The sequence below is a fragment of the Emydura macquarii genome, unplaced genomic scaffold (assembly GCF_026122565.2).
Source record: "Emydura macquarii macquarii isolate MOO-44397 ecotype Brisbane River unplaced genomic scaffold, CSIRO-AGI_Emac_v2 contig_3692, whole genome shotgun sequence".
Taxonomy (NCBI): domain Eukaryota; kingdom Metazoa; phylum Chordata; order Testudines; family Chelidae; genus Emydura; species Emydura macquarii.
The window spans coordinates 8,223,619-8,250,094 of NW_027133829.1; the positions used below are offsets into that span (position 1 = coordinate 8,223,619).

The following is a 26,476-nucleotide window of genomic DNA, read 5'->3' on the forward strand; positions in this document are numbered from 1 at the left end:
TCAGAGAACCGGACTACAGTCTATGCAGACTATGCTGGATGTTCGCAGAGGTCATTGGTTGGGACAGGTGAAGCTCATGCCTCAAGATCATCTGCTGAAGGCTGTGCTCTGTGACGAACTTAAGAATCACCCGCATTGCAGAGGAAGGCCAAAGCTCCGATAGTGACAAGGTCAATCAAGGGCTCAAGAAATTCAGCCTTCCCACTGACGATTGGGAAAATCCTGCCCCACAATCGCTCAGTTTGGAGAAGCCAGGTTAAGGCTGGTGCAGTCACTGCAAACAGCCATTGGAGAGCCCGGGCTGAGGCCAGCAGGCAAGCTAATAAAGCAGTGTGTGCTCCAACCTCCACTCGTAGCCACGGTAGGAAGGTTTGCTGCTCGTGCATCGGGCTCTTTTCCTATATCATTGCGAAGCACCCCGATGGATGGACTGACTGATTGCATCGTGTCTCCTTTCATCTGTCAAGATGTTGGACAGCCAATGAATGATATAAATTTATCAACAAGATAATATGATGGGGTTGCCTTCCTACTTTTAAATGTAAATATCCATTTGAGACTTAAAAATCAAACCATCTTTGAAGAAAAAAGAATCTGTAGTGTCGGTGGAGGGGAGGCGCAGTTTTGTACAGGTTTAGCAGAATCTTTTTTTCAGGTTTTTCGCAGAGGCCTTTCGGGGATTGTGGGTGATGGTTAGCAGTTCAGGTGCTTCATGACATCTTATCGGAAAGCTCTTCTGGGGGGCGCGAACTACAGCGCCAGTCTAACTCAAGGAATTTACAAGCTGCACTTGGAGGTAATGGAACCTGGAAACAACCCAAGCCAAATTGGGGGGAGGAGAAAGAACCAGGGCTTTAAGAAATGTAAGACAAAATACCCTTTCGTTAAATTAGTGTGAAGGTTGACAGAGCACAGCCTTAAAAGTTAAGACTTTCGGATATAATTAACTTGGCCACGTTGGAGCTACACAGAATAATCTAGTCCTCTGCACAATTATGTTTTAATCTGCTTTGGAGAAAGGGTTTATATAAACTATTCCAGACTAATTAGAAGCAGCTGATTGAATGCTTCTGGCATATTAACTGTGTGCTTTCACTATAAATGTATGTTAAATTTCATATGCTATCCATGTTAATATACTACTGTTTTGGGCTTTGTTTAAAAAAAAAAATCTATCAACAAAGATCTGCTTTTGAAATTACTCGGCTCTGGTATCTTCTCTATATCCACTGCCATGGGTGAGCATCAAGTCAGGGAAAATCTACCTCCTGCTGGGAAGGGAGAACTAAATTTAAACTCTGACCATGAACGTTATGAAGCAAAGTTTCCAAATCTCTCTAGGGCCAGAAAATGGAAATCCATGTCTGAGGTCTGTGTGGTGTTACATAGCAGCTGTGGAATGGCTAGCCAGTGGATATTGTTTCCTGGGGTGTATTGTATATTCAATCCTCTAGAATAGAAAGGTTTAATATCTGTATATCCTTCTGGTAAAAGCTTCCATTACAGCTGAACCTGGAACCAGTCCTGGGGGATTTTAACACCCACATTCAAGCACTATTTTAATTAAAAGAGAAAATTGAAGTTACACATTAGTTGGCTTGTGGCCGTAAACTCTGCAGGCCCTTTTCCTTAATAAGCTAGCCCTGTTGCTGAAGCCCCTCACTGGATGGGCTGGGCACTCCGGGAATTTCACCTGTAAGCATTTCACCTGTGGTCCCCACCACTGTTTCGATTGTAAACTCTGCCAGACAGGGATCCTTTACTGTGTTCTGCACCCAGCACAATAGGGCATCAATATTGGTGGGAGTTTTAATAGCTACTGTAATGCAAATAATTCATCAAGGTCTGTAAAGTGTTGAGAGAGAGTCAGACAGCAGGTAGCTGTGTGTTTTCCGTCAGACCTCTTTGGGTGCTGTAGAACTAGTATATCTATCGGAAATAATACTTTGATCTGACAGTCATTCTAATACCACAAACTGCTGTAGAATGGCATATCTATGTTAGTCCCATTTCTTCTTAATATAGCAGCATTTGTTTGGGTGGTAGCATTGTCTGGTGATTACATCAGAACTATGGTATCTGACCCTAACACTTACTGATGGTTTGTGTTTAGGGTAGCACTTAGAGGCTTTACTTGATCGGAGTCCTACTTCCCTAGGCGTTGTAAAAACATTTATGAAAATAGTCACTGCCCAAAAGATCTGAGTCTAATTAAAGACACAGCAGATAGGTGTAACAAAACAAGAGGCAATGGGGAGGGTGGACAAGAATAATAGGTATCTAGTTCATCTGTGTGTAGTTCAGAGACTTGCATATGTGTGTGTTCATTATGATATAAATAAATGGATGTCTCCAATCCACAGTGGCTCTCTAACTAGCCATTATTAATTGGCAGTTTTCTGTAGACCTCCTGGTAGAAGAGGGTCTTAAAGAGGTTGGGAGGAGGATGGAGTTGAGGCTTTATGTACTGAACTCATCACTGAATCACTGCATGACCTGCATAAATGTATTTAACCAGTCTGTGCTTCCATTTCCCCATCTCCATAACACAAATTACTCTACAATACCTCCCAGGGTGTTGAATTCAATCCGTGTTTCTAAAGTGTTTTGAGATCCCAAGGTGTGAGAGGTGCTCTAGAAATGTTACCAATTATTTTGTATCCCCTTTTGAAGTGACTTCCTTAATCCCTGCACCAAAGCCTCTGTAAACTATTGCCTTTGATTTGAGACGAGATGGGTGAGGTAATATCTTTTATTGAACCAACTTCTATTGCTGAAAGAGAGAAGCTTTCAAGCAACACAGCTCCTTTTTTTTCTTGATTTTGTTTGTTTTGCCTTTTAGGTGCTAGTGTTTTGTGTGGCCCCTGCTCTTTTCTCCTCAAAATGTCTCGATTGAGGTGGTGTCACCCTAAGACTTGTTTTAAGTGGTTGGATCAAGGAGTCTGCTAACTGGATTCTAGTTATTGGAACAGGGAGTGTGGTGGTGGCAGAACTAAATTCTGATCTGAGCTTTGCTACTGACTCCCATGTGGTCTTTGCATGGGGGGCAATTATAGGCACCTCTGGACAGCTCCGAGAACTTCTGATAGATGGTACAGTCGAAATGCAACATTACTGGTGTCTGCGTCCAAACAGCTGAGGATAACTTAACTCTGCGCAAGATCACTGACTGGCAGAGCCGTGACTGTTTTTGTTTGATGCTCAACAGGATCGCAGCAGAGTTGTTGAGGAGGGAGGTTTTCCCTTCCACTGTTGATGACTTCTCTCCGTCTCTCTTACAGGTTGGTGGTTTGTGAGCACAGCAGAGGAGCAGGGCTGGGTCCCTGCCACGTACCTGGAATCCCAAAATGGAACTAGAGACGATTCAGAAATTAACACATCCAAAGCTGGGGAAGGTATGAATTCTTTAGTATCTAGGGGAGGCTTTAAATTAGTCATCTTGATTTCAGAAATCAGACCTTTTCTGAAAACAAGTTACCAAAGAGCAGTGACTGCCTGAGTATGATTCTTAAGCCAGTGCACTGATCACTTCTACTGTCTGGTAACAGCAAAATGCAATGTCATGGAAGAGATCAGACTTGAGTACCAGGCCTGAATTTCTTCCTGTTGGCCTAGCTGAGTGGAAAAGGGGATTCAAAAGCAAAGAGTGCCACTTGTTAATGACACTCAAGGGCTTCACAGTCTGAGCAGCATGCGTCCTTGCGTATTTTGGATATTCACATTCTGCCATTGTGGGAGAAAATTTGTACAATGAAGTAATTTTCTGTCAGGAAACTGAGAGTGTCTTTGTTTGAGGAGAATATTCTCCTCAAACAAATTCTAATATTTATTAGAGATGCTCAATAGAGGAGGAGGAGTGAATTCTAATGATCAACTTTATGTTAAATGTTCTTTCTCTATAGAAGTTCAGCACATCTACATTATATTTTTTTGATTACTGTTTGAATTTGGTTTCATTGTTTGCGGTTGTGGGTGGAAGGGTAAATCGTGTTTTAGAACTGTCTCACTCCACTAAACCTGAAGTGTCACTTGTCATGGTAAGAAGTCGGCTTACATGTGTATTTTGGCTGGGAATACTCAAATCAAGCTCTAAAATGGGATAGTACGATTTCAGCTGTGTCTTCCTACTCCATTATGAAAATTGAACCACGTTTTAATGGAATATTCATGCAGTAACTGTGTACAAAGGACACTCTTTTATTATGATTTACTCAATTCTAAAGAATCCGTCACTAATACTTGCGTGATCTTTACGTAAATGTCCACAAACAAGCAAAACAGAAGTGTAGCTCCTTTCTTTCTATGAGCCTCCTAGCTGAATATGGTATTGGGTGGCTGCCAATTTATTAGGAATGAACACACGCAGTAGATTCTTGTACTGTGCCCCAAGGGTGTCTACACTGGTTTATCCCAATCTTCCACAGATCTGTAACAAGCTTCCCTGGTCTAATCTGGCCATATCCCAGGTCATTAAGGGTTTGTAGACAAAGGCCACGACCTTGAATTGGATATAGAAGTTGACAGGTAGTCAATGAACCAGACTGGTGTGATGTTCTCTTCAGCTGACACAGCACAATGAATAAAACTAGCTTGTTCTTTTAAAAAAAACCAAGAGCTTGCTGCTTTCACTGTAATTGTATTCAGACATCTCACGTCTTTTGTTCTGAACATTTCTCCCCATTTACTTGCCTCCTAGGCCCCACTGGATGTCTCAGACCTCATAGTTGCTTTCAACCTTTCATACCCTTGATTAATTTCTACATGTCCGTGTTCATCCATATTACCCTGCTTAAATTACTTTTCACAGAGTTGTTGCCAGATGGCGCACATAACCCTGAGGCACAGACCTTTCTTTGAACAGTTCCTATATTTCCCCTTTCTGCCCTCTCACTTCATTGTATTGCTCTCATCAATTATGCTCAACACACTCTGCCTTCTTCCAGAATTGGATCTGCTGAAATTCGAGACTTTTATTCTTTGCCTTTTCGGAGTCACTTCAGTTCCCATGACAAATAATATTACGTTATCTCTGCTGTTGCTTTGATGTGCACCCTTCTCCTTTTTCTCTACATTTTTTCAATAATTTCCTTTTAGGTCATTAACCGCAGAATCAAAGGCTTTTTCTGTTCATTTTTCCTCCAATTTCTTATGTATCAAGACTATTCTGTACCTTCCTCCATAATAGAATGGTTTCATGATGATGATGATTATTAGAAGCATAGCAAGAGTTCCATATGAAGAGAGCGAGTAAAAAGATTCACATGCTTTTAGTTAAGAGACAAATAAGAGGGAATATGGTAAGGGGTTTATCAAGTAATGAATGGTAGGGAAGAGGTTAAACAGAAGTTTCTGCTTTTTCTTTCTCATGATCCGCAAATAAGGGGACAGCCAATGAAATTGAGAAGCAACACATTTAGATATGACAAAAATATTTAATGCTTAGTTAATCTGTAGAATCTACTACCACAAGATGTCATAGAGATCAAGAGTTTAGTAAGATTCAAAAAAGTACTGGTCACTTAATTGGGTATAATGTGACTGAATGTTCTCATTATACAGGGTAAAAATATTTAGGGGATATAAACCCTCATGCTTCCGGACCAGCCACCAGCTGATTGGTTGGGAAGAAACTCTTCCTGTAGGCAGCTTTTTTCATAATAGTCTGCTGTAAAATGTCTTGCAGCTTTTTCTGAATCATTTAATACCAGCTACTGTTGGAGACAGGATAGTAAAGTAGATGTACCTTTTTTTGGTCTGACCTGGTGTAGTGGAGTCTTGTTTCTAACAACAAGACACTGAATGAAACGTTACTAGTAACGATGCTTGCTCTTCACAGAGCATTGACTGTTTTCGGTTTGCTTTATTTCACTTTCTCTCAAATTTTCAGGATAGCCCTGCGAAGCAGGTGAGTCTGTTATCCCTGTTGTAAAGATGAGAGCTGAAATATAGAGAGGCTAAGGGGCTTCTCTGAGCCAACAGAGACCCAGTGTTACAACTGGGATTATCGCAAATGAGTTTCTGGTTCTCAGACCACCAAACGGTGTCTTTCCTGAAATTTAAGAAAAACATTTAAAAAGAAATCAAAGGAAATATGTTTATGTAACAGACGATATATCCTGTGGCTGTAAGTTCCACAGGTTTTATTGAAACAAATATCTTAGGACGATTTTATCTTTTAAATATTTAATTAGATGCTTAAATCAATGAGTAACATCAGCAGTTGCCTTAGCTATTGCAAAACAAACAAAATCCAGTACTGGAACCAAACTTCATCAGAACTCAGGCTGTTCAGAGCTAGTACTTTTGTTTGAACCCACTTCTGTTACAAATCTTCAAGGTCCGGGATATAAAAAGAGACCTCCTTTTTTTTGGGAGATTTTATACCGTTCCATGTGGCATTTGCTATGGACAGCTGTTGCTGACGAGGATGCTGGATTAGATGGAATAGTATGAAGTTTCTTGTGTTCAGCGGCATGTCTGCAGAGCTGTTGCTTGATTTATTCCTTTCTCTAGTGGTGTGTTTGAGCAAATCCCTCAAGTCTGTATCTGGATAAATGAAATCTGTAACTTGTGTTCTTTCCCCAAACCTTTACAGTTATCTCTTCCTCATGTTTCTCTTTCTGATTAGGTGCTTTCTAACACGGCCCTACTCTGTTTACTTTTGATTTTTAGTTTTTAATTCTGAACTATCTTGACAATAATCCAACCTCCGCTTCACCTCCTGCAGTACTCCAGTTACTTCCGTCCTTTGGCCTAATTACAGCAAAATGGAATTCTTATGCAAGGAAATGTTAGGTTGCAAAATCTTACCAAACTAAACTGGTGGGGAAAAATGACAAGAGCAAGACGCGAAGACAGCTAGCCTTCTGTCTAGGATCTGTGTTGTAAATCCCTAGTTCAGAAGCCCAAGACAGTTAAAGTAAGCCTTTTTCTGTAACATAATTACTTAGTTTTTTGGCCAAAACTTTGAGTTGCAGTTTATAGATCACAAACTTTTTAAAAGTTCCTTTTCTTCAGACCGTTGAGTCCCTCCCTTCCTCCTCATGTAAAACCCTCTGGTTTAGAACACCCTTTGATTCCAGCTGAAAGTAACTTGGCTTCTGATAGAGGGGAAAAACCTCTGTGATTACTCAGAGGATAACTACCTCTTCCAAAATCTCAGAACTAAGGATTCCAAGAATCTGCAATGGCCTGGACTTCCTGGACTTCTTTCCTGAGCACACTCAAACTCCCACAGAAGCCAATGGTGGTGGTATAAGCTCACAGTCTCTCAGGATGGTTCTTTTCAGGGTGATATTTATTAGTAATTTATTAGTATTGCCGTAGCACCTAGGAACTCTAGACATTCTGCTAGAACAAAAAGAGTCTGTGTCCCAACAAGCTTATAATTTAAGACAAGAGACAACAGATGGATACAGACAAAATGGAGAGTACAAGGAAACAATGAGGTAATATGGTCAGCATGATAGGCTGTGAACTCAGCAGACTAACTAAAGTTTTGTTATCCTGGGAAAGGAGAGTGTTAAGCAGGAATCTGAAGGAAGCTAACAAGTTAGGTAGGAGGTCACTTACAAGGAGCTTCTCCCCAGTGTGAGGGGCAGCACGGGAGAAAGCACTAAGGTGCTTGTTTGAAAACTTAGGTTACTAATTATTTATTGCTTTTTAATACCTCTCTGCCCTTTCCACGAGTAAATCACACTTCTCTGTGTTTTCTGTCATTCTCTCCATTTTGATCACCTCTGCCCGCATGGCCATGGAAAACCGTGCTCTTGGCTTTAGTCACTGACACAGGACGTCCCCAGACCGGCGGGATGTAGGCATTACTGGATATTTGGTAAAAATATCAATCATGCAGAAGTCCCATTGAAATTCAGTCTCCCTGCGGCTCCTAAAGCAGCTTTTGAAAATTTTCCCCAGCACGTGTAAATCATCCCGTTTGTGGTTTGCGCTCTGCACTAGCTGTTGGAGGCATAATGTGTGGAAGAAGGAATATAGACTATACTCAGGGGTTTGCAAAGGGGGGGGGGGGAGCAGGGGCACGGGCCCCCCAATAATCATCTCTGCCACTGCCCCCAGCTCCCTGCCCTGGGATTCCCTCCCCGAGCCTGTCCTCCTCTCCTCCTCCCCCCACCCTTCTGCCAGGGTGAGAGTCGGGCTAAGCATGGCTGAAGGGACGTGCCTGGGGAAGATACTGCAGCTAGTGCTCCAGCTGAGTCCCACTATATGGCACCCGGAGCAGGGAAGCCAGGCTGGCCGCACAGCTCTGCCAGAGGGGGCATGAGGAAGCCTGCGGAGTCCTGTCCCTTCCTCACCCACAGCCTCCAGTAGGTGTTTGGAGCCCGCCTGGGGTGTGCAGAAGGGAGCTTGGGGACAATGGGGGGGTGGGTAGTGGGACCCTGGGGGAATGGGTGGGGAGCCTGAGAAGGTAGCAGTGGCCTGATGGGTGGGGAAGGCAGTGGGGGCTAGGGGACACTGGGTGGGGAGCTGGCGTTTCAAGTGCCCTCCAGAAGTAGTCCCATTTAAATCCCTGCGCACGTCCCTGAATATATCTCGCATACAGTAGCTTCTTTGTGGTGGCAGCGAATGCCCTTTATAGCGGATGCCAAACTAGTTTGGAAGCCTTTATTGTAAAAGACAAAGTTTATGCCTTTGTCTTGCTTTTCCAGTTCAATGGTTACTATCTCAAACTCTCAGCAAGAGAGTGACCGGAAGGAGTGTCCCATGTATGTGACCTGGTAAACTGTGTGTTCTGCCATCTCCGTCAAGTCGTGTCCTTTCTGCACAGCAACTTAAACAAGATCCTTTTCACACATGTCTTGCCTCTGTTATAATTTTAAAGCATAAACTCTTGTTTGTTACTGAGTGTGAATTGAATGCTCAGCTCTCTCGTGTTAACTTCCGGAACCGTTTACATTTAAGATAGTTCAAGATTACTATTTCAATGGTAGGAAACGAAGGCTTTAAAAATAATTGGGCCTGGGCCATGGCCTTCGGATCTGGAGCCATGAACTTCCCCATATTGTGGGGAGGTTCAGATATTTTCATTTGTTTGAAATTTAACAATGTCCGTTTTCAATCCATATTTAGGAAAGTGTCCTGATTTTTAACACACTTTGCGTGGATAGAATATATATTTAAAAAAAAAAATCTAATTGTAGTGGAAAATGCATTTTTTTTTTTTTTTTTTTTTTTTTTAAACTCCATGTGCTAGTGAGAGCATGTTAGTACCCAGGTACTATAGTGATGAGCAGAATAGACATTAGTAGCTTTCTACAGATTAATACTTATTTTAAAATAATACACACAGCATTGCACTTAGTAGTAATATCACAGCCCCAGCCGAGGTCCGGGCCCCATTGTCCTGGACATTATACACCATAAGACAGCACTGGCCCCAAAGATCTTCTCTCTGAATAGAGGAGACAACAATAGCTCTTCAAAGTCCTGGCTGCCAGTTTTTCTAATCCATGCTGTAAAAAATAATCTCTATTTAATTTGTTTTAAAAAGCCAATAGCAAAGACTACTGCTAAATGCAATGACAGTTGTGTTACGGTTTGTTCCTGGGCCTCAAGAAGCTAACTTGTTTCCTGTACTGTATACACTAAAACCCAGGGTTTTGCATTCCACCTAATCAATTCTTGCTAACAAGACCAGTTCTCATAATTATCATGTTGTTTTTATTCCCCACCCCTCCATCATTTTTCTTTTCTTTTTTTTTTTTATGTTTCCATCCATGTTCCAAACTAGTTTCTAAGCGACGCAAGGCTCACCTGAGGCGCCTGGACCGGCGATGGACGCTGGGCGGGATAGTCAACAGGCAGCAGAGTCGAGGTGAATAGCTTCCTGTGGTGTAGCCGCCTTAAGAGCACAAAAGCCGAGCTGCTGCTGTGCTCCAAATTTCATGCCCTGTGGCATGCCAGCCGAGAGTGATTTGGTATTTCATTGGTTCATCCAATCTGGTTTACTCAGTAATAGATGTGGGCCCGAGTTGCAAAATTCAGATGTGGATTTCAAACATCACAAAGTGTTGACTGAAGGTATATGGAGCCAGAGTTTGGTTCGGCCCACTCAGAGGAGAGCCAACAGCAAAACCTGGCCCTGGAGACTGAATCACCACCCAATTTGGGAGCAATCAGACCTGGTGTTTGCTTTGGGCACATCTCTGCTCTGTTTCTTAACTTTAAACAAATAAACAAGGGTTACTTTTACTGTTACTTATCAGAAAAATGAAGAAATATCAGGAAACAGTGATGTAGGAACGGCGCAAGCCTCAGAGATTGGGTTTGGATGAGCACCTGGATGCTTCTTCAAACTTCATCCAAAATATTGAGCTCTTTAGGGAATGTATAGCTTTCTGGCAAGACTTCTGATGTTTCCTGGCAGGCCAGTAATGCCTTGAGGACTACCTGCCTTCTGGTGTTTCTCTACCAGGGACTGAACTAAGTCCTGACTCCGCAACTTCTTGGTGTCAACCCAGTGCATTTGGGGGAGAGAGGGAATGAAAGTGACTTTCCTCTGTTACTGCTCTTTGCTTGGAGAAGATCTAAGCTTCAGCTGACCTTGACAAGGGAATGGAGCCAGATCTATGCGCAAGTAAACCTGTCTTATTTAAAAATAAATGAATGCTCTTAAAGGTGCTGGGGTGTGTGTGTGTGTTTGTGGGGAGATAAAGCTGTGAATTTAGATTCAACTGCAACATGGATGCCCCTATATACAGGGAAGGGAACCCCAGCTGTCACAGAATCTGTGTGGCTTGTCAGAGTATTTTATTTTTACTTCTGGAAACCACTGATGGGGCCCAAACAACACAAGACCTAGTCTTTTTATCATAACTCCACCATCCAGGAGCCAAAGCTACCATGAGAAGACCAGATCTTGTTCCTTGCCCAACAAAGGGGTCCCTGAGGCACTGAAAAGCCTCTGAAGAATATAAGTGAATGTACTAGACATGAAGACACCAAAACGAAAACACTTATTTCTATGCTACAGTGAAGGGGAAGGTTTTTTCAATTTGAATGTACAATAGCCCTTCTTAGATAATTCTAGACTCTTTCTGACCAAGAAAATTGAATTCCCCTGAAGAACAGCAATTTCCAAATACTGTGTTTTCAGGACGAATGAAGATAAATTTCTTTTCCTATATATCCTATTGCGTGCACAGCACACCATGAAGTCGGTAAAGTCAAGCACTAAGCATTAGCACAATTAAGGTAACCATTTGCAACACTAATGTGGCCTCGTGTGCATATGCATTCTGATAGTCTTTAATTATATGCTCACATAATGCATACATGAAATGGGGGCCATTCTGACTAGGCTTGACCCTTTTTCTTCCCCATCCCTTCTGCCCTGTCCTGTCTCTTCCCCACTCAAGTCACCTTGTCCCAGTCCTAGGCTCCTTACCAAGCCAATGTCAGTCTCATCCTCACCCCCATCTCCCAATCCCAGTTTCTCCGCCAACTCCCCATTTCCCTGTTGCTCTCCAGTCCCAGGCTACTCTCCCTGCCTCCTCCCCATGTCTAGCTCTTGTTCCCTCTGCATTTGAATCAGGCAGCTTCCTCGTTGATAACACAAGGGAGACAGTCTCTGCTTTGAGTTGAGGTGCCCAGATGTGGACCCAGCACAGCCTGCAGCAGCCTAGAGCTGCAATTGCAGGGAAAATCGAGCTCAGCCCAGGGCTGGTGCATGCTCAGTGCAGATGTACTTTCCCAGCTAAATTCCCTGGAACCCATGTCCCCTGCAGAGCACGTGCGAACTGCAGTTTTTCAAAGGCTTTTAACTTCGGGTGCATTTTCACAGAGACCGCTAAAGACACACACATGACCCAAAGGCCACCCTCCTCTTCGATTCCCTACCCCTGGCCAAAGCATCGAGACGCTGGAGCTAGATCTCTTCAATTTGAAGAAAGGGTCACCAGAATTTTTAAAGTTCGTCAAAACAATGTATTTTTCTCTAGCCTTGTTCTGGGAAACAGCTGGGCCATTTTTGCTGACATTTAAAAAAAATGATGATGATTAATAATCAATCTGAGATGCACTGCCATGGAAAATGACCAAATATTAACCATTTGGGCTGAAAAGTTATAAGCAACTGAAACCAAACTGCTGTAAGGGGACGTATTGGGCAACCTTAAAAATAGGCGGTTCTACCAGCCCAGCCTGTAATTCCATAATTTAGAAACCAGAATTTGGATTTGATTTGGAGTCTGTATCTAAAGGCCAAAATTTTTCAAAGGTGGCTAGTGACTTTTGGATGCCCCAGCTTGAGTGTCGAACTTGAGACACCTGAAAACAGGTTTGACTTTCAGAGGCTGGGAACTTCGCACTCTGAAAACGAGGCCCCATTGGATGGGTCAGAAATGTGTCCACCCCGAAATCCCTAGTAGCCTTTTTTTTTTTTTTTTTTTTTTTTTTTTTTTTTTTTTTTTTTTAAACCTTGGCCATAGCTGTTTAGATTCAGAAGGCAAAAATGATTTTGAAGAAGGTATTGCAATGGCTTCTGCCCTCCTCTGGGTGGGGGTCTAGAAAAGGCTTGTAAGAAGCTCTGCTAGTACTTTTGACATAGCTAATGTACCTTCTCCTTCAGCTGTTTGATCTGAAAGTCAGCAGGTCACATCAGTTCTACACCACAGTATCCACCTGTTGCTTTTGTATGGCCTCACAACGGTTTGGTTAGCAGACGCTTACATTGACATTTTATATATTTTTTTTCTTGGTACCTCTTTGGAAGCAAGTTCACACTAGAATTAACTCAAAAATTCCATATTTTTCTGTAACTTCTTGCAATCAGTTCAGGATTGTTCCCTACAAACATCATTAACTAGGTTGTTTTGTATATGTTCTTCTGGCCTCTGCTGTATGGGATCAGAACTACTTAGGCTTGTGTCATAAGCTCTCTATTGCAAATAGCTAACTGACTCCCCTTTAATTCAAGAGATTAGGGCTTCTGCCATTCAGAGCAGAGTCTTGTATGTGTGGCGAGTACCTAGCACATTGTGGCTGCCACTACGATATAAATAATTGTCTGATGTGTGGGATAAGAGCAGTTATAAATGCTTCTGTATATAGAAATAGTCAGCAGGAAGAGATGAACTCCTTAAGAAAGAAGGATCTAGCTTTCTTGCCAAGGACCCTCCAGTAGGAAGGGAAATACCCTGTGGGAAATATGACTAGTTTCTTATGCCTTTTTTGAAGCAAGTTGAGGAAGTTTAATATCCCAGAGGACTGGTAACGAAGTTACTGGTCCATGAATAAAGAAGACCAAAGACAGTAAATGACTTAAAAATTTTGGTAGCACCCATTTCACGAAGCCTAAGACATCTGCAGTCTGCTTTTACAGAGAGGGTTGCTGGCCCCTTCCTTCTAAAACAGCTGCTGGAAATCCTGTGCAATGTATCCAAGCTCAATGTAATCTGTTAGGTTTTGCTGCTCGCACAGCTGCAGAGCTTATGTTTTGAAGTGTAACTTTCACAATCAACAGCTAGAAAGCTTCAAAAAATAAATAAATAAAACTAGAGAAGGTGAATATAAAAAATATGGGGATGTGAGGAGAAACACGTCTTGCATAGTCTTCCACAGGATTGTCCTTTTAAGTCAGACAATCCGTTTGCAAATGGTACATGGTCATCCCTGTCTCCTACCAGAGGGCATGCTCTTCCTGAGGCCAGAGCAGAATACTTGCTTATGTAGATTAGGAACTGTTTGCAGGGTGACATCACAGGAAGCAGTTTCCGTAATGGCCGTTCAATGTGCGTTGACTGTGAAAATCATAGTCTGAGTCATATCTTATGTCTCACGCTTGACGGTGGGTTAGTTATTGCCTGATCCGCTTTGTGCACTGAATTTTCAGTGAACCAGAGTGTAACCCAGAATCTAACGTATTTTGTGACAGAACTTCTCCACACCGTATGCGGCTAAACCTCCCCAGAATGAACCTGATTTGTAGAGGCAAAGTTGCACCTGCTGTTTTCCTGTGGTTTAATTTTGCAGTTGAGTGGACACTTCTACTGTGCGCCCATAGTGCATGTGCACGCCTGCATGCATTTAAATTTGGGGGTGTTAATTAACTAAGTGGTTCTCAAATGTCTTTGATTTGGTTACTTCTATGGACGAGATCTTCTCCGACACCTGTCCCTTCTGAGTCCTACTCTGCTTTGCTCTTGATCCTACAGGCCACCGTTCAAGAATAGCTGTATTTGACAAGGAATAATAAGCTTTTCAGTAAAAGAGTTTACGTTTTGGAGACACCAGATCCGCAGGCTCTTTGGAGAAGGGAGGAACTGAGGGGTCTGGTGGAAAAAGCAAGAAACTGAGGGGGGGGAAGGGGCAGTGTTGTCTATTGAAATGAGCTCGGGGCTTGGACTTTGATCCTGGGTCTCTCTGACTCTGGCTGTGGTCTTTGAAGTCCATTAACCACTCTTGTTCTAAATCTGTTAAAGGGGGATAATACTTTGAGGAACTGGCTAACGTGTTTTTTCACTACTTTCCCTTCCCATGTGGAATCGGAACTACTCTCCTGTGTAATATAGGCCGTATATTGAGAAGATAACCGAGGTTCTCCATTTATTCATATAGTAGTGTGTACCTACTCACTGGGGAAACCCCCAGGTGTCCGTAGATTTTGTTAAAGGACTTCCCTACTTCAAGCAGGCTGTGAGGATTGATTCACTAATGTTTTATATGGTGGTCTGCAATTTTAAAGTCATTTAAATAAGAGAGTCTGAGAGAACCGAAGAAAAGCTTTGCACATGACCTATTCCCTGAATTGCCTTTAAGAGCCTGGTTGATCCTTTCCAGTTTTCAGGTAGTCTGTCTCTGACCCCTTGTATAAGGATGCTTTGAGCCACTAAATGAGTCAGATCTGCAGTGCAATTTCAGCATTTTGGCCTCAGTTTCTTGTTTCCTCACCTCTTTCGTTTACCATTTCTGCAGTGGTCAGGGACTCTGGATTCACTTAGTTGCCTGCCCTTTCTCCTTCAAAGAGAGACCACTACTCAGTTTCCCAGTTCTAACCCTCCAATGTGTCAGGGCCAGATTGCTTCTGTCAAGTACGTGAATTAAGTCCAGCTTGACATTCTACTCTCGCTGTCTTACCTGCTTAAGGGAGGCCTCTCTGAGACCCTGTCATTACTGGCATGGACGCACCCTGATAGTCAGCAGCCAGGTGGTGGCAGGGAGCTGATTATCTCTCATGCTGTGAACATGCCTAATCAATAATAGGACTCCCCCTTTGCAATGGCTCCATGTAATTCCTGCACAAGAGTTGAAAAGCAAGCAGAACAGAAAACCAGCTGGACTAATTCCGCCCCTAATTGATGTTATCTTTTCTCCCTCTACTAGAAGAGAAATATGTCACAATCCAGCCGTACACCAGCCAAGGGAAGGATGAGATTGGGTTTGAAAAAGGGGTCACCGTGGAGGTCATCCAAAAGAACCTGGAAGGATGGTGGTACATAAGGTAAAAAGCTTCACGCAGGCAGATTTATTACAGAATCTGATCTTCGGGCCTTTTGATAATTAGCTTCACATTCGCATCCTGTATCGTTCTCTGTCTAGAGAAGAGAACCTGGGATGCATGCTAGGCATAAATGTAAGGGAAAGTTACAGAAGACCAACAAACAATATTCAGCATTGATTGTAGTAATGGAGTACAGACTGCGTCTCTAGACCTAAAATACTTTGGTAGAAAATTCTTACCTTGTAGATTTCCTTCCTTTAAATTAAAAACCCATATCCTAGTCAGCAAATGGCACTTCTCTAATACAAGTGATCGTTTTACTGTATGTGCGGCCAACTGTCTTGTGTGAGTCAGTTGTGTTCCTGCAAAGTATTTAGTGAATCTGTTCAAAATCCATTTTACTAATATTGGCAGGTTGCTGTTTGTAGTCTATCAAGTTGCTTGGAGCAGATCGCTTTTTTTAGGGGTTTGGGGGATCAATTTACTGCCTGCAGAATAAATTGTTGAGACTGATGCATTCATCAGACTGCAAAAAATAACTCTGAAAATCTGGCCCTACATGAGATTATCTGCATCTCCAAGTTAAGGCTTACAATTGCATGCAGTGACTATATTTTACAGGTAGATACAGATATAATGCACACAAATTAGATGTGCAGTTCTGAAAATAATTGCAGTTTTTCCTTATAACAGTCAAACTCCCTTGAAAGGAATATAAGACAACCATGACCTAGGCACGTCTTATATAGAGAGTTAATGCATTGATCCAATACTTGTCAAGAATGGCCTATTCATATAAGTTTATACAGCAGCCAGTACTGTAGTGCCCTAATTATGACTGGGATCTTGGGGTGCTTTTGTAAAGTTTGGGGTGTTCAGATCTGGGACCATTTTATTGATTAAATAGAGACATAAAGGATGATTAAGGAGAACTTTGTAATTCATGATCAGTATAAGGTATCCCTCCTGCTCTTCCTTTTGCATCTAGAATAGATTGTTATAATTTTGCTTTTCTAGTTGGATTCTGCTTGGTTTATCACTAAGGCAGCAGAGATATGAATTATGACTGAGAAAGCAGTCTGAAATCACATTCAGTGCTTCCTACGTATGATTAACACATTAGTTTTGCATCTTTTTTGAATCTTCCTAACAAGGAGGCTAATAAATAAAGTCATACAGGAGTGAATGAGCTCTAGACGTTACGAGCAGGGAATGCACATTTTTTTCCCTATTAATCATTCACGGGACTTGAATCCAAAGTTGAAGATTGAAGAACAAAGCGTGCAATTTTGTTGGGAAACATTATTATAAAAATCTTTGCTTTATTTCACAACTCCTCTCCTGGTTAAATGGTTTCTTATTACTGTTGTAGGCTGCTTTTCATCTTTATAAATAACAATTCTGCAAGCGGTCTGGATCTCTTTTGTGCTTACATTTTTCTTCTTGTTTTTGCGTAATGTTAAGAGGGTATGTTTAACTTTGACAAAGACAGAAGACCTCTTGTTACATCTCTGCTGTTTAAAGTTTAAGGAGAGTGATGCTAACATGTTTTGGTGGGTTTAATTGCACTTTTGCACCAGCAACCCAATCCTGGAAGGTTTTATATGTTCTTGACTTCTACTGAAATCAATGAGGATTGAGGATGCTTAGTAGGACCCAAATTTTGCAATCTGTGTCTCCTCTTGGTTTTGCAGCTCCTTTTTGTTGAATGGTGTTTTCAATCCTATTTGGATTCAGAGCATTCTGAATTTGAAATGATTTGTTAGGCCTCAGTTCTCAGTAGCCACATCACAAAAAATATCACCACAGTTTAACATCTTTTTAGTATCTTGTTTGGCAGGCTCTGGCAGTGGCCGGAGACTGAAATACCCTCTCCATGAGGAACTCTAATTGAAGCAGCATGGCAAAGCTTTCGCTGCCGCTATCCTGTACTGCATCCATTCTGTGACTAAGGAGGATTTCATTGTTCAGGACTATTAAGCTGAAATTCCTCACCACCATTACATTGATTGATTGATTTTAAATTTTACATTCCATTTTAAAGGCTCTTAAGAATACTCGTAGAGTTTCTTGAACCAGTGCCTCTCTAGTATTCAGCAGTACCTGAATCCAAGTGGCTGACGATTAAATTGAAACGCTCCTTATTTTGTACTGTGCTGGGGGGACATCCATATGAATCCTGTTGCCATTTCATCTGTTCCGTTGGATAATACGGAAACCGAATAAGTGTATTCGAGTTTAAAACTGAAACCCCAGCATCTTGCTAATCGGGGTCCACCTTAAAGCTGTTAACAAGCTCCACCTTAAATATGTAATTTCCCAAAATTCCTGGCCATATGCTGATCCTCATTTCCTGTCTCTTTCGGCCCCCCTCCCTTCCCGGTTTGCTTCCCTCTGGAGTCATTCCAGTGCTCTGAAGCTGGAAAGCAGATGTTAGAGCAGCCGATGCTCAGACACAGAGGCACTTTTTTTATTTTTTTTTTTATTAACATTCCTATGGCTTGGATCTCTTTTTTTTTTCCCCCTCCCCCCCCCTTCATATAATATTAAAACAAAAAAGGATTTTTGACTTAGTGGAGCCAAGTCAATGCCCCTAATCCTGTAACTCTACAATTCGATCTCACTCCCCATTGCATTTAAACACATGTATTTCTTCTCCTTTCTCGGCCTTGGTTCATGTTGTGACTTGAGCCGCACTTAGACCTTGCGCTGGAATCCTCATTACTGCTCAGTTGAGTTCAGCGATGGATCAGTGTCACTTGCCTGCATGATCATATTACATGCTTCATAGCTGTAAAGTTACAGTCCATTATTTAGCTGCGGCTTTATATCGGTTACCATCTGGAAGGTACTGGAGCTCTTCTGATGCTGACAGAACGGGATTGTCACTTTTTTTTTTTGTAGCGAGGGTGGCCTGTTCTGCCCTTCCAGGGGTCCTGCGCTCTCTTCGGCTATGCTGCTGGTATGGACGGGTGGGAGCAGGGGGGTGGCCCATAGTGCTCACATCCCATCAGGGTCTTCAACTGGGCCACCACCTCTCTCGAGAGCCCGATTCTGGTTGGTCTGGTTGATCAGCAACTGGTTGGTCTCTTGCTGAAGTCGCACTGATTCTTGTTGGGTGGCCATCTGGGCCCTGGTGGCCTCTTGCTCGGCTGCCGTGGCCTGTATGAGGGCCTTCACCATGTCTTCCATTATGGCGGAAAGAGGGAATGAAAAATTCCTCTCTTTCTTCCTTTTTTTTTTTTTTTTTTTTTTTTTTTTTTGCCTCTCTCTCAGCCGCTGTGCAATACTATCCCACTCCTGACACCAGCTGTGGCGAGGACGGCCTGTTCTGCCCTTCCGTGGGTCCTGCACCCTCTTCGGCTATGCTGGTGGTATGGCTGGGTGGGAGTGGGGGGGGGGAAATCCCGCCCTCTGCCCCAGGCCCCGACCCAGGGACCCTGTGGGGAGTAGCTTCAAACTGCGTAGTCCGTGAGCTACTCCCTTCCCTGGGTCACCTGTCCTTGGCCCCACTGCTCATGGTCCCCTTCCTGGAACCAGGGCGAGGGTCCTCCTTCAGGCCTCTGTGCCTGTGATCCCTGGCCATGCCTGGACGGGCTTCCCCTTGACTCTTGTATCTTTTGGGTTGTGGTTGCAACAGCAACCGCTCCAAGCTCTGTAGCCTAACCTAGCCTAGCCGCTCTGCTCCTCCTCTTAACTCCCTTTCAGCTGCCTGCATCAGCCTGACAGGGAGGCTTTTAACTGCTGGGGCAAGCTCCTTAAACTGGCCTCAGCTGGCCTAATTTCCCTGGAGTAGCCCCAGCTGAATCATGCAGGGAACAAAGATTTGTTGATCCTGGGGCTAATATAGATACCCTCCACTACTTTCCTGTAGCCATCAGGTCTGGCCCTGTAACACATCCCCCCCCCCCTCTTCCCCGCTCAATCTGTTGGGCAACTTGGGACATCATACAGTGCACCCAGGACAGGCCATCCGCATTTCCAGGGCGACTTTCAGCCCTGTGTTGTATTGTGAATTGGAAGGACTGGAGGGACAAGAAACCACCTGGTCACCCATGCATTTTTCTCCCTGTTGCGTTGCATCCACTGGAGGGGCGCATGATCGGTCACAAGGGTAAAGTGGCGTCCCAACAGGTAATAACGGAGGCAAGGCACTACCTTTCTAGAACCACATATCTCTGCTCTCTCGGGAGAAGTTTTCTGCTGAGGTACATTATCAGGTGTTCTTAGTCTCCCACCATCTGGGACAAGACCCCCACCAAGCCTACTTTGGAGGCATCGGTCTGTAATATAAATTCTTTTGTGAAGTCCGGGACAAGGAGAATGGGGTCACTGCAGAGGGCTGTTTGTAAGTCTTTGAAGGCTTCTTCCACCATGGGGGTCCATTGCACCATGTCCAGGCCTCAGGCCTTTATCAGGTCTGTCAGGGGACTGGCTCTGGAGGCAAAGTGGGGAATAAACCGCCAGTAGTACCCCACCACCCCAAGAAGGCCCAGACCTGCTTCTTTTGGTTAGGTCGGGGCCAATTTTGGATTGCTTCCAGGTTGTTCAGTTGAGGCCGTACCACACCCCTCCCTACTACGTACCCGAGATATCTATCCTCGGTGAGACCCCTGGCACACTTGGCAGGATTTGCGGTGAGGCCAGCCTGCCTCCAGGGTGTTCAATACCCCTGCCTCAGATGGGTTTCCCAGTCTGGGGTGTGGATGACCACATCGTCCAGGTGTGCCGCAGCATATTCGGCATGGGGCCATAGCAGCTTATCCATTAGGTGCTGGAAGATGGCTGGGGCCTCATGTAGTCCAAAGGGGAGGACAGTGTATTGGAACAGCCCATCTGGTGTGGAGAAAGTGGTCTTTTTTCCTTTGCCTCCTTAGCTAGAGGGATTTGCCAATACCCCTTGGTCAAATCAAGGGTGGTCAGGAACTGGGCCTTGCCCCATCGGTCCACGAGTTCATCTATATGGGGCATGGGGTATGCATTGAACTAAGAAACCTCATTCATTGCAGAGCCTCATAGTGCCGTCGGGCTTAGGCACCAGCATGATTGGGCTAGACCACTGGCTATGAGATTCTTCTATGACCCCCAGCTCCAACATCTTTTCTACTTCAGCCTTAATTTCTTTCCTCTTAGCCTCTGGAACTCTGTAGGGCCTCATCATGACCCTGGCCCCGGGGTTTGTTATGATCTGGTGAAAAACCTCCGTTGTTCGACTCAGCTTAGTCGAAAAGACATCTTGGTTCCGATCTACCATCTCTGATGCCTCAGCCTTTTGATGCAGTGTTAGGTCAGGAGATATCCTTACTTCCTCGAGTGGTTCTACTGCCTGGCGTAGGGACTGAGGGTTGGCTTAGAGTGGCCAACTTTCTAATTTGTGAAAACCAGACACTGAGTGCCGGAACCCATCCCACTTCCTGCCCCACCCCTTCCCTCGAGGCCCCACCCATGCACCTCTTCGCTCTCTCCTCCCCAACCCCCAATAACTTGCTGCTCTCTCAACCTCCCTTCACTGCTGCTCAGCTGGTAGGAGGAAGGGTGACTGGGGCAGGACATTCGAGGGAGAGCTGCACTCTGGGGGCGGAGGGGTGACTGGGGAGGGAGCCGTGCTCCAGGAGTGCGGGGGGTTGACTGGCGAAGGACAGGGGAACCGCTGGTACCCCTCCACCGGCGCCATTCTTGAGAGCTCCTCCATTTCCCTACTTGTGAACTAAGCAGAATGATCATTCCCTCATGAAACATAATTCGTTCAAGTTTGTAAAACATTTTGAGATCTTCAGATGGAAGAACAAAATATTATTTATTGCTGCTGTTCGAACATGGGGCCGGAAATGCACATAGCACTTGGACTCAATACTTGGCTGTTTTGCTGTTCCTACAGAGTTGTTTCTGACAGCGACTGTTACATATTACTTCTAGTCAGGTTGCACTAATTCAACATAAAAGCTAGACCCAATGGGGAGACAGCACTGCAGCCAGTAGCTAGGTGGTCAGTAGCTTTGTGTGGCTTAACCCGTGTCTATCCATAAATTGAAACGGTATAAAGTCACGTAAAGCTGTCTGAGCCAAACGGGTTGTATTTTGCGATCCAAAAGTGTAAAACAGACAAATGAATAAACCAGCAGAGAGTCTTTATCCATAACTGCTACTTTTCTGATCTGAAAAATGTTAACTCTTATAGTCCTGTATGGCCTAAGATCTATGCAGTCCTTACTCTGATTTGATTTTGTGATGCAAGTTCTATTCCAGGTTATGTTTGAAATCAGGTCACATACTATATAGCTTGACATAATTCCTGGGTAAGTACGGTACGTAGTCAACAGGGAAAAAAAACCAGTCACTTCTGATATTTTGAAATCTTCAGAATACCGGTGCGTGTGTGTTTGCGTTCACTCAGTAATCCTTCCCGGGGGCTTTTTGTTCAGAACGCTTATGGGGAGGGTAGGGAAGGGCCCAAGTCATGGAATTCAGATCCAAATCCAGGCTGTTCGGATTCATTAAGAAGACCGGTCGGTCTAAGCCAAGAAATTTGACTCTGGATATGAATTTTTCTGTTGCCTGTGGATTTTTGTCCTGGGGTTCTAGTTCAGGGCTATTTCAGATCAGGAATATGAGAGCGAGTGGGAGGAGAGAATTGCTCATAACCGCTCTTATCTGCATGGCTGGCAGCTTGCCATTTACAACAGATCTTAATAGGTGCCTGGACTGTATTTGTCTGACACTCCTTTCATGCTGAGACATGCTCCAAAGAGAACTGCCTCTAGTCCTCCTTGGCATGAAGTGGGATACTGTTGTTCAGGGGCAATGGATGGTGATTGAGTGTGGAAGGGGGAAGAAGTGCAGAGGAAGAAAAACTTGCCAAAATTTGACACATGGCAAATCTTGAATTCCTGTTCTTTTTACGAGAATCCTCCTGCAGTACCTGGTGCACGCAAGCCCTGCTGTATTCAGTTCATGCATGAAAAGTTTGCCGTCACCTCTGGGTTGAGTCTGCAGACTTCTAAGAATCCCTGGTGTGTATTTCTAATACTGGTGGTTTCAGGGAACACAGTGCCCCAAAAATAAATGAGTTTCCAAATTGTATGCAGTAGTTGGGTGTGACCCTAGTGAAGGATCATCTTGCTGCATGCTGAAATGTTAGACAGAGGGAACTGGATTTCATGGCCTGGTATTTTTACTCCTGGACAGAGAAGATTCAGAAGCAGGATTGTCTGTCTGTCACAAGGTGGATGTAATAATTGCCACTCGGTCCAGAAATGCTTCAGTGAAAAGCAGTAATGGAGTAACTTGCAAAGCCTCAGTGCCACAGATATGAAGACCAGTTCTTTGTTTTACTTTGCTCTTGTGAGGATGCAGTCCCTTACAAAAACAGATCTCTTAAAAACCTTAGGTTAAGCTGTCTGGTGAACTTAAAATGGGAGATTCCTTCTCCTTATCTTCCCCTACAGTGTTGGGGATTGGCTGGCAAGCTCTCTGTTAAGTATGGTAAATAGTGGCTTTTGTAAGAGGGGCCCCAAATAAAAATAGCATCCTTATTTAACGACACATTCTTCACTTGATCCCTGCTCCGGATTCCTGATGATATCAATCAGTGCTTTGGGTCCGTGAATGAGAACAGAATAAGCTCAACAGTTTAAAAGAAATCTCACAACTAATCTGAATCTTCACGTCAAAGCTCACATATCTGAAGGAGAATTACTTGACTCTGCTTATTTCACCAACTGCTTCCTGTGCTTTCTAATGAGTATCCACTTTCAATATAGAAGCCTCAGAGCCCTGTCATTTTAACCTCTTTTTATTTCCTGCATATTTCATGAGCACCAGAAATTTAATGGTGCCTGCGTTCCCACTTACAGTTCAAGAGCTTGCCCCAAGTACCTTGGGAGATTTAAAGAAAGCGGGGGTTTCACTGAGTTACTCTGGAGCAAGTTAGGGTTTCACTAGAGAAAGGAGTTCTCCACATATCCTTCCCTGGAGCCTGAGTGTAAACTGAAATCGCTGATGAAGTGTCAGTAATGGCAGGAGTTGGAAGAACCACCTTCCCAAAAGGCTGACTGTGGAAGAACGACAAACTTCAGCCTGGGAAGGAGTATGAGCTTTCAGCTTTCTTTATGCTCCTGGGTCATATTTTGTATTTGGTCTGTGTTCAATTTAAAAAACAAGTCATCCTTCAAATAGTCCCAGATTTACTATTCTTGCATTTAAATCGAGCTTTGAGCTTGAATTTTGTTCTAATCTAATAGATGCTGTGCCTCTACGGTTGTGTGAGGGCAGGCTGCCATTCAGATAGGACGAATTCTGTAAAATGCTTCACAATATAAAGAAAACGGGGGTGAAATTTACCCCAGTACAAAGGGAAGGCATGTGGTCCATTAAGGACCTCTGCATTGGGGTAAATGTCCCCCTTTATTGTGATACCTTGGCCTTTCATTATGGCCATGATGGATGCAATTTGGAAGGATGAAAATTCTGTAGATACGATCCTGTTGTCCGCTGGGGGGTTGGTATTCAGCACGGCCATGCTCAAACCAGTCTATTTTCTCCCATTCTGTGTAAAAGCTGCATGCAGTCAATCTACTAAATTTTCCCATATGCCCAGGAGTGAGCTGCTATCTCCAGATCACTTTCCTTGAAGCAAGAGGTAACTTCTCTATTATTACAATTGTGACCCTTTCGTTCCTATGGCAGCCACCTGAAAATACCACGGTCAGGGCAGGCTGCAAAAGGGAGAGCAGATTCTCCCAGTACGGGTGGGTGACACTGAAGTCAGACTTCCCAATCAGCCACAGACAGTGCTTCTGATTCCCCACACTGATTATCAAGAAGCCAGTACACAAATACACACAGCCCCCTTTACTGCATTTCAGTCTCCGGCCCCCAATCAGCCACTAGGTCCAGTAAAGAGATCAGTTATTTAAAACTCTATGCTCTTTACCAGAAAGGTTTCTCCTGACCCCAAAGGGTCAGCCACAGTACCAGATCAATACAAGTTTGGATCTTACCCAAAATACCACGCTGCCAGCCAATCCTTTAGCAACTAAAACTAAAGGCTTATTATAAAAGGAAAGAAACAAACTATAAGAGAAATGTTAAAGGATTAAAGCAATCAGATACATACAAATTATTTGAAAGTCCATATATATCAGGTTTCTAGAAGAATTGTGGAGTTTGCGGGATTGTCTAGTCCCTCTGGTGTACATCCACTACCTGGATGGGTCTCAGTCCTTTGTTTCACAGCTTCAATAGATGGGTTGATCCAGAGGTAGGCGATGACTGAAAGACAGACTAAAGACTGGTGACTGAAGACAAAATGGATCCCGGGCAGCTGCCTTTTATGTCCTTTGGCCTTGGCCATGCTGCTTGTGGAATTTTGCAGGAACCAAAATGGAGTCCAGAGTCACATGAGTAAGTCCTGGTGACTCATCAGGTATATCCCTGGGTTCTCCCCCTGGGCCCCTTGTACCTGTGAATCTCTTAATGGGCCATCAAGCAGGTGCTTGTGCTGTAGCCATTCTGTCTGGGGTGTGTTCCAGACACAGCACAATTTGAAATACAGATATATCAACCATAGCCATAACTTCCATTACACACATAACACATGAACAGAAACATCCTCATCTTACTTAGCACATGACAGCCTTTCTAACAGTACCTGACATGGCATAGCTCACATGAATTGCTATGATTTTGACATATTGATGTTAAACCATAAAATAAAGGCCCTCCCCTTCCCAATCCAGCCAGCGTGACAGCAATAGTTCACTTTTCCTTGCTAGCGCAGTAGACTGTGAGGTGACTGATTATAAGAAGTGGATGAGTTGAGACCACAAAAACCGAACATAAAATCCAACGTGTGGCTCTAAGAGCTCTTCTGCATCATTTTATGTCATGGCCATTGTGTGTGGAAGGGACCACAAAGGCCATTTTACATGGTAACTATCTTTTTTCCCATATACACAGGCATCTAGGGAAAGAAGGCTGGGCCCCAGCATCGTACCTGAAGAAGGCTAAAGATGACCTTCCGTCAAGGAAAAAGAACTTAACTGGGCCAGTGGAAATTATAGGAAACATCATGGAGATCAGTAACCTACTGAACAAGAAACCATCCAGCGACAAGGAAACCCAAGCAGAAAATGAAATGGCAGAACCCCCCGTCACAAAGAAAGAAATTAGCTTGCCCATCCTGTGCAATGACTCGAATGGCAATGCTATGATGACCTCAGACAAGCAGGCTTCGAAACTGGCTCAGGGATCCCCTGCTGTAGCAAGGATTGCACCACAAAGAGCTCAAATAAGTAAGGCCAGAATGTATAGCTGGGCTTCCATCATTTTCAAAAGAACTCCTGTTTATCTTTGTGTCGGGGCCTGTGGCACATTACTTGCTGAAGGGGGCCACATTGGAGTAGCCGAACCCAGAGTCTGTAGAGAATGAATATAATATAGCGCATGTACCCCGAAGCAAGAGCTGCCCTCTTTACTGCACTATCTCTACAAGCTTCTGTTGCTTTATCAGCCAGGAAGCTCATTCATTTTGGTCCTGTAAGGGAATAATTTGTTTACCTTTCTAGTGACCACTGTAGGCGATAAGAGCACAAGATAAAGCATGGTCCATAGAATGCAAAAGCATGAAAACCCCTGAGCTAGTGATAATGCTGCAAGAACAAAACTGTACAAGGACTAATGTGCAGTGTGAGGAGTATGTTAGCAAGGTTCTGTGCAGCTGCCAAGAATCCACTCTCAGGGATTCGGTTGTAGGATCGGGACCCATGCTTGTTGGGGGAGGTGAGGGTTCCAAGATGCATTCATTCTCCGGCTTCCGTGCTGCTTCATCTCCCCAACCACAAGACAATGCTTGGTAGAGTAACTTTGTCCTAGGAAACAAAATTCTGATGTTTGCACAAGTCCGCTGGTTTTCCTCCGAGTATGTGCTAAAGTGAGACCCCTGAATGTTAACCTCTGTATTAAAATACCACTCTGAGTGTTCCGACATCTGGCTTCAGTTCCCCATGCCTTCATTTGCTT

The 26,476-nt window shown here is 43.8% G+C and overlaps 1 protein-coding gene across 6 annotated transcripts in view; it reads left to right on the top strand.

Annotated features, from left to right (window-relative positions):
* SH3PXD2A (SH3 and PX domains 2A) overlaps positions 1-26,476 on the top strand; it is a 340,171-nt gene that overhangs the window by 295,020 nt on the left and 18,675 nt on the right. For 5 of the 6 annotated variants that reach the window (XM_067537043.1, XM_067537044.1, XM_067537042.1 and 2 more), the window contains 4 exons: positions 3,282-3,395; positions 9,749-9,832; positions 15,340-15,457; positions 25,415-25,749. In XM_067537043.1, the coding sequence (XP_067393144.1) occupies positions 3,282-3,395; positions 9,749-9,832; positions 15,340-15,457; positions 25,415-25,749 (651 nt within the window). The remainder of the gene's footprint in view (positions 1-3,281; positions 3,396-9,748; positions 9,833-15,339; positions 15,458-25,414; positions 25,750-26,476) is intronic. The other variant, XM_067537045.1, reaches the window with a different exon arrangement.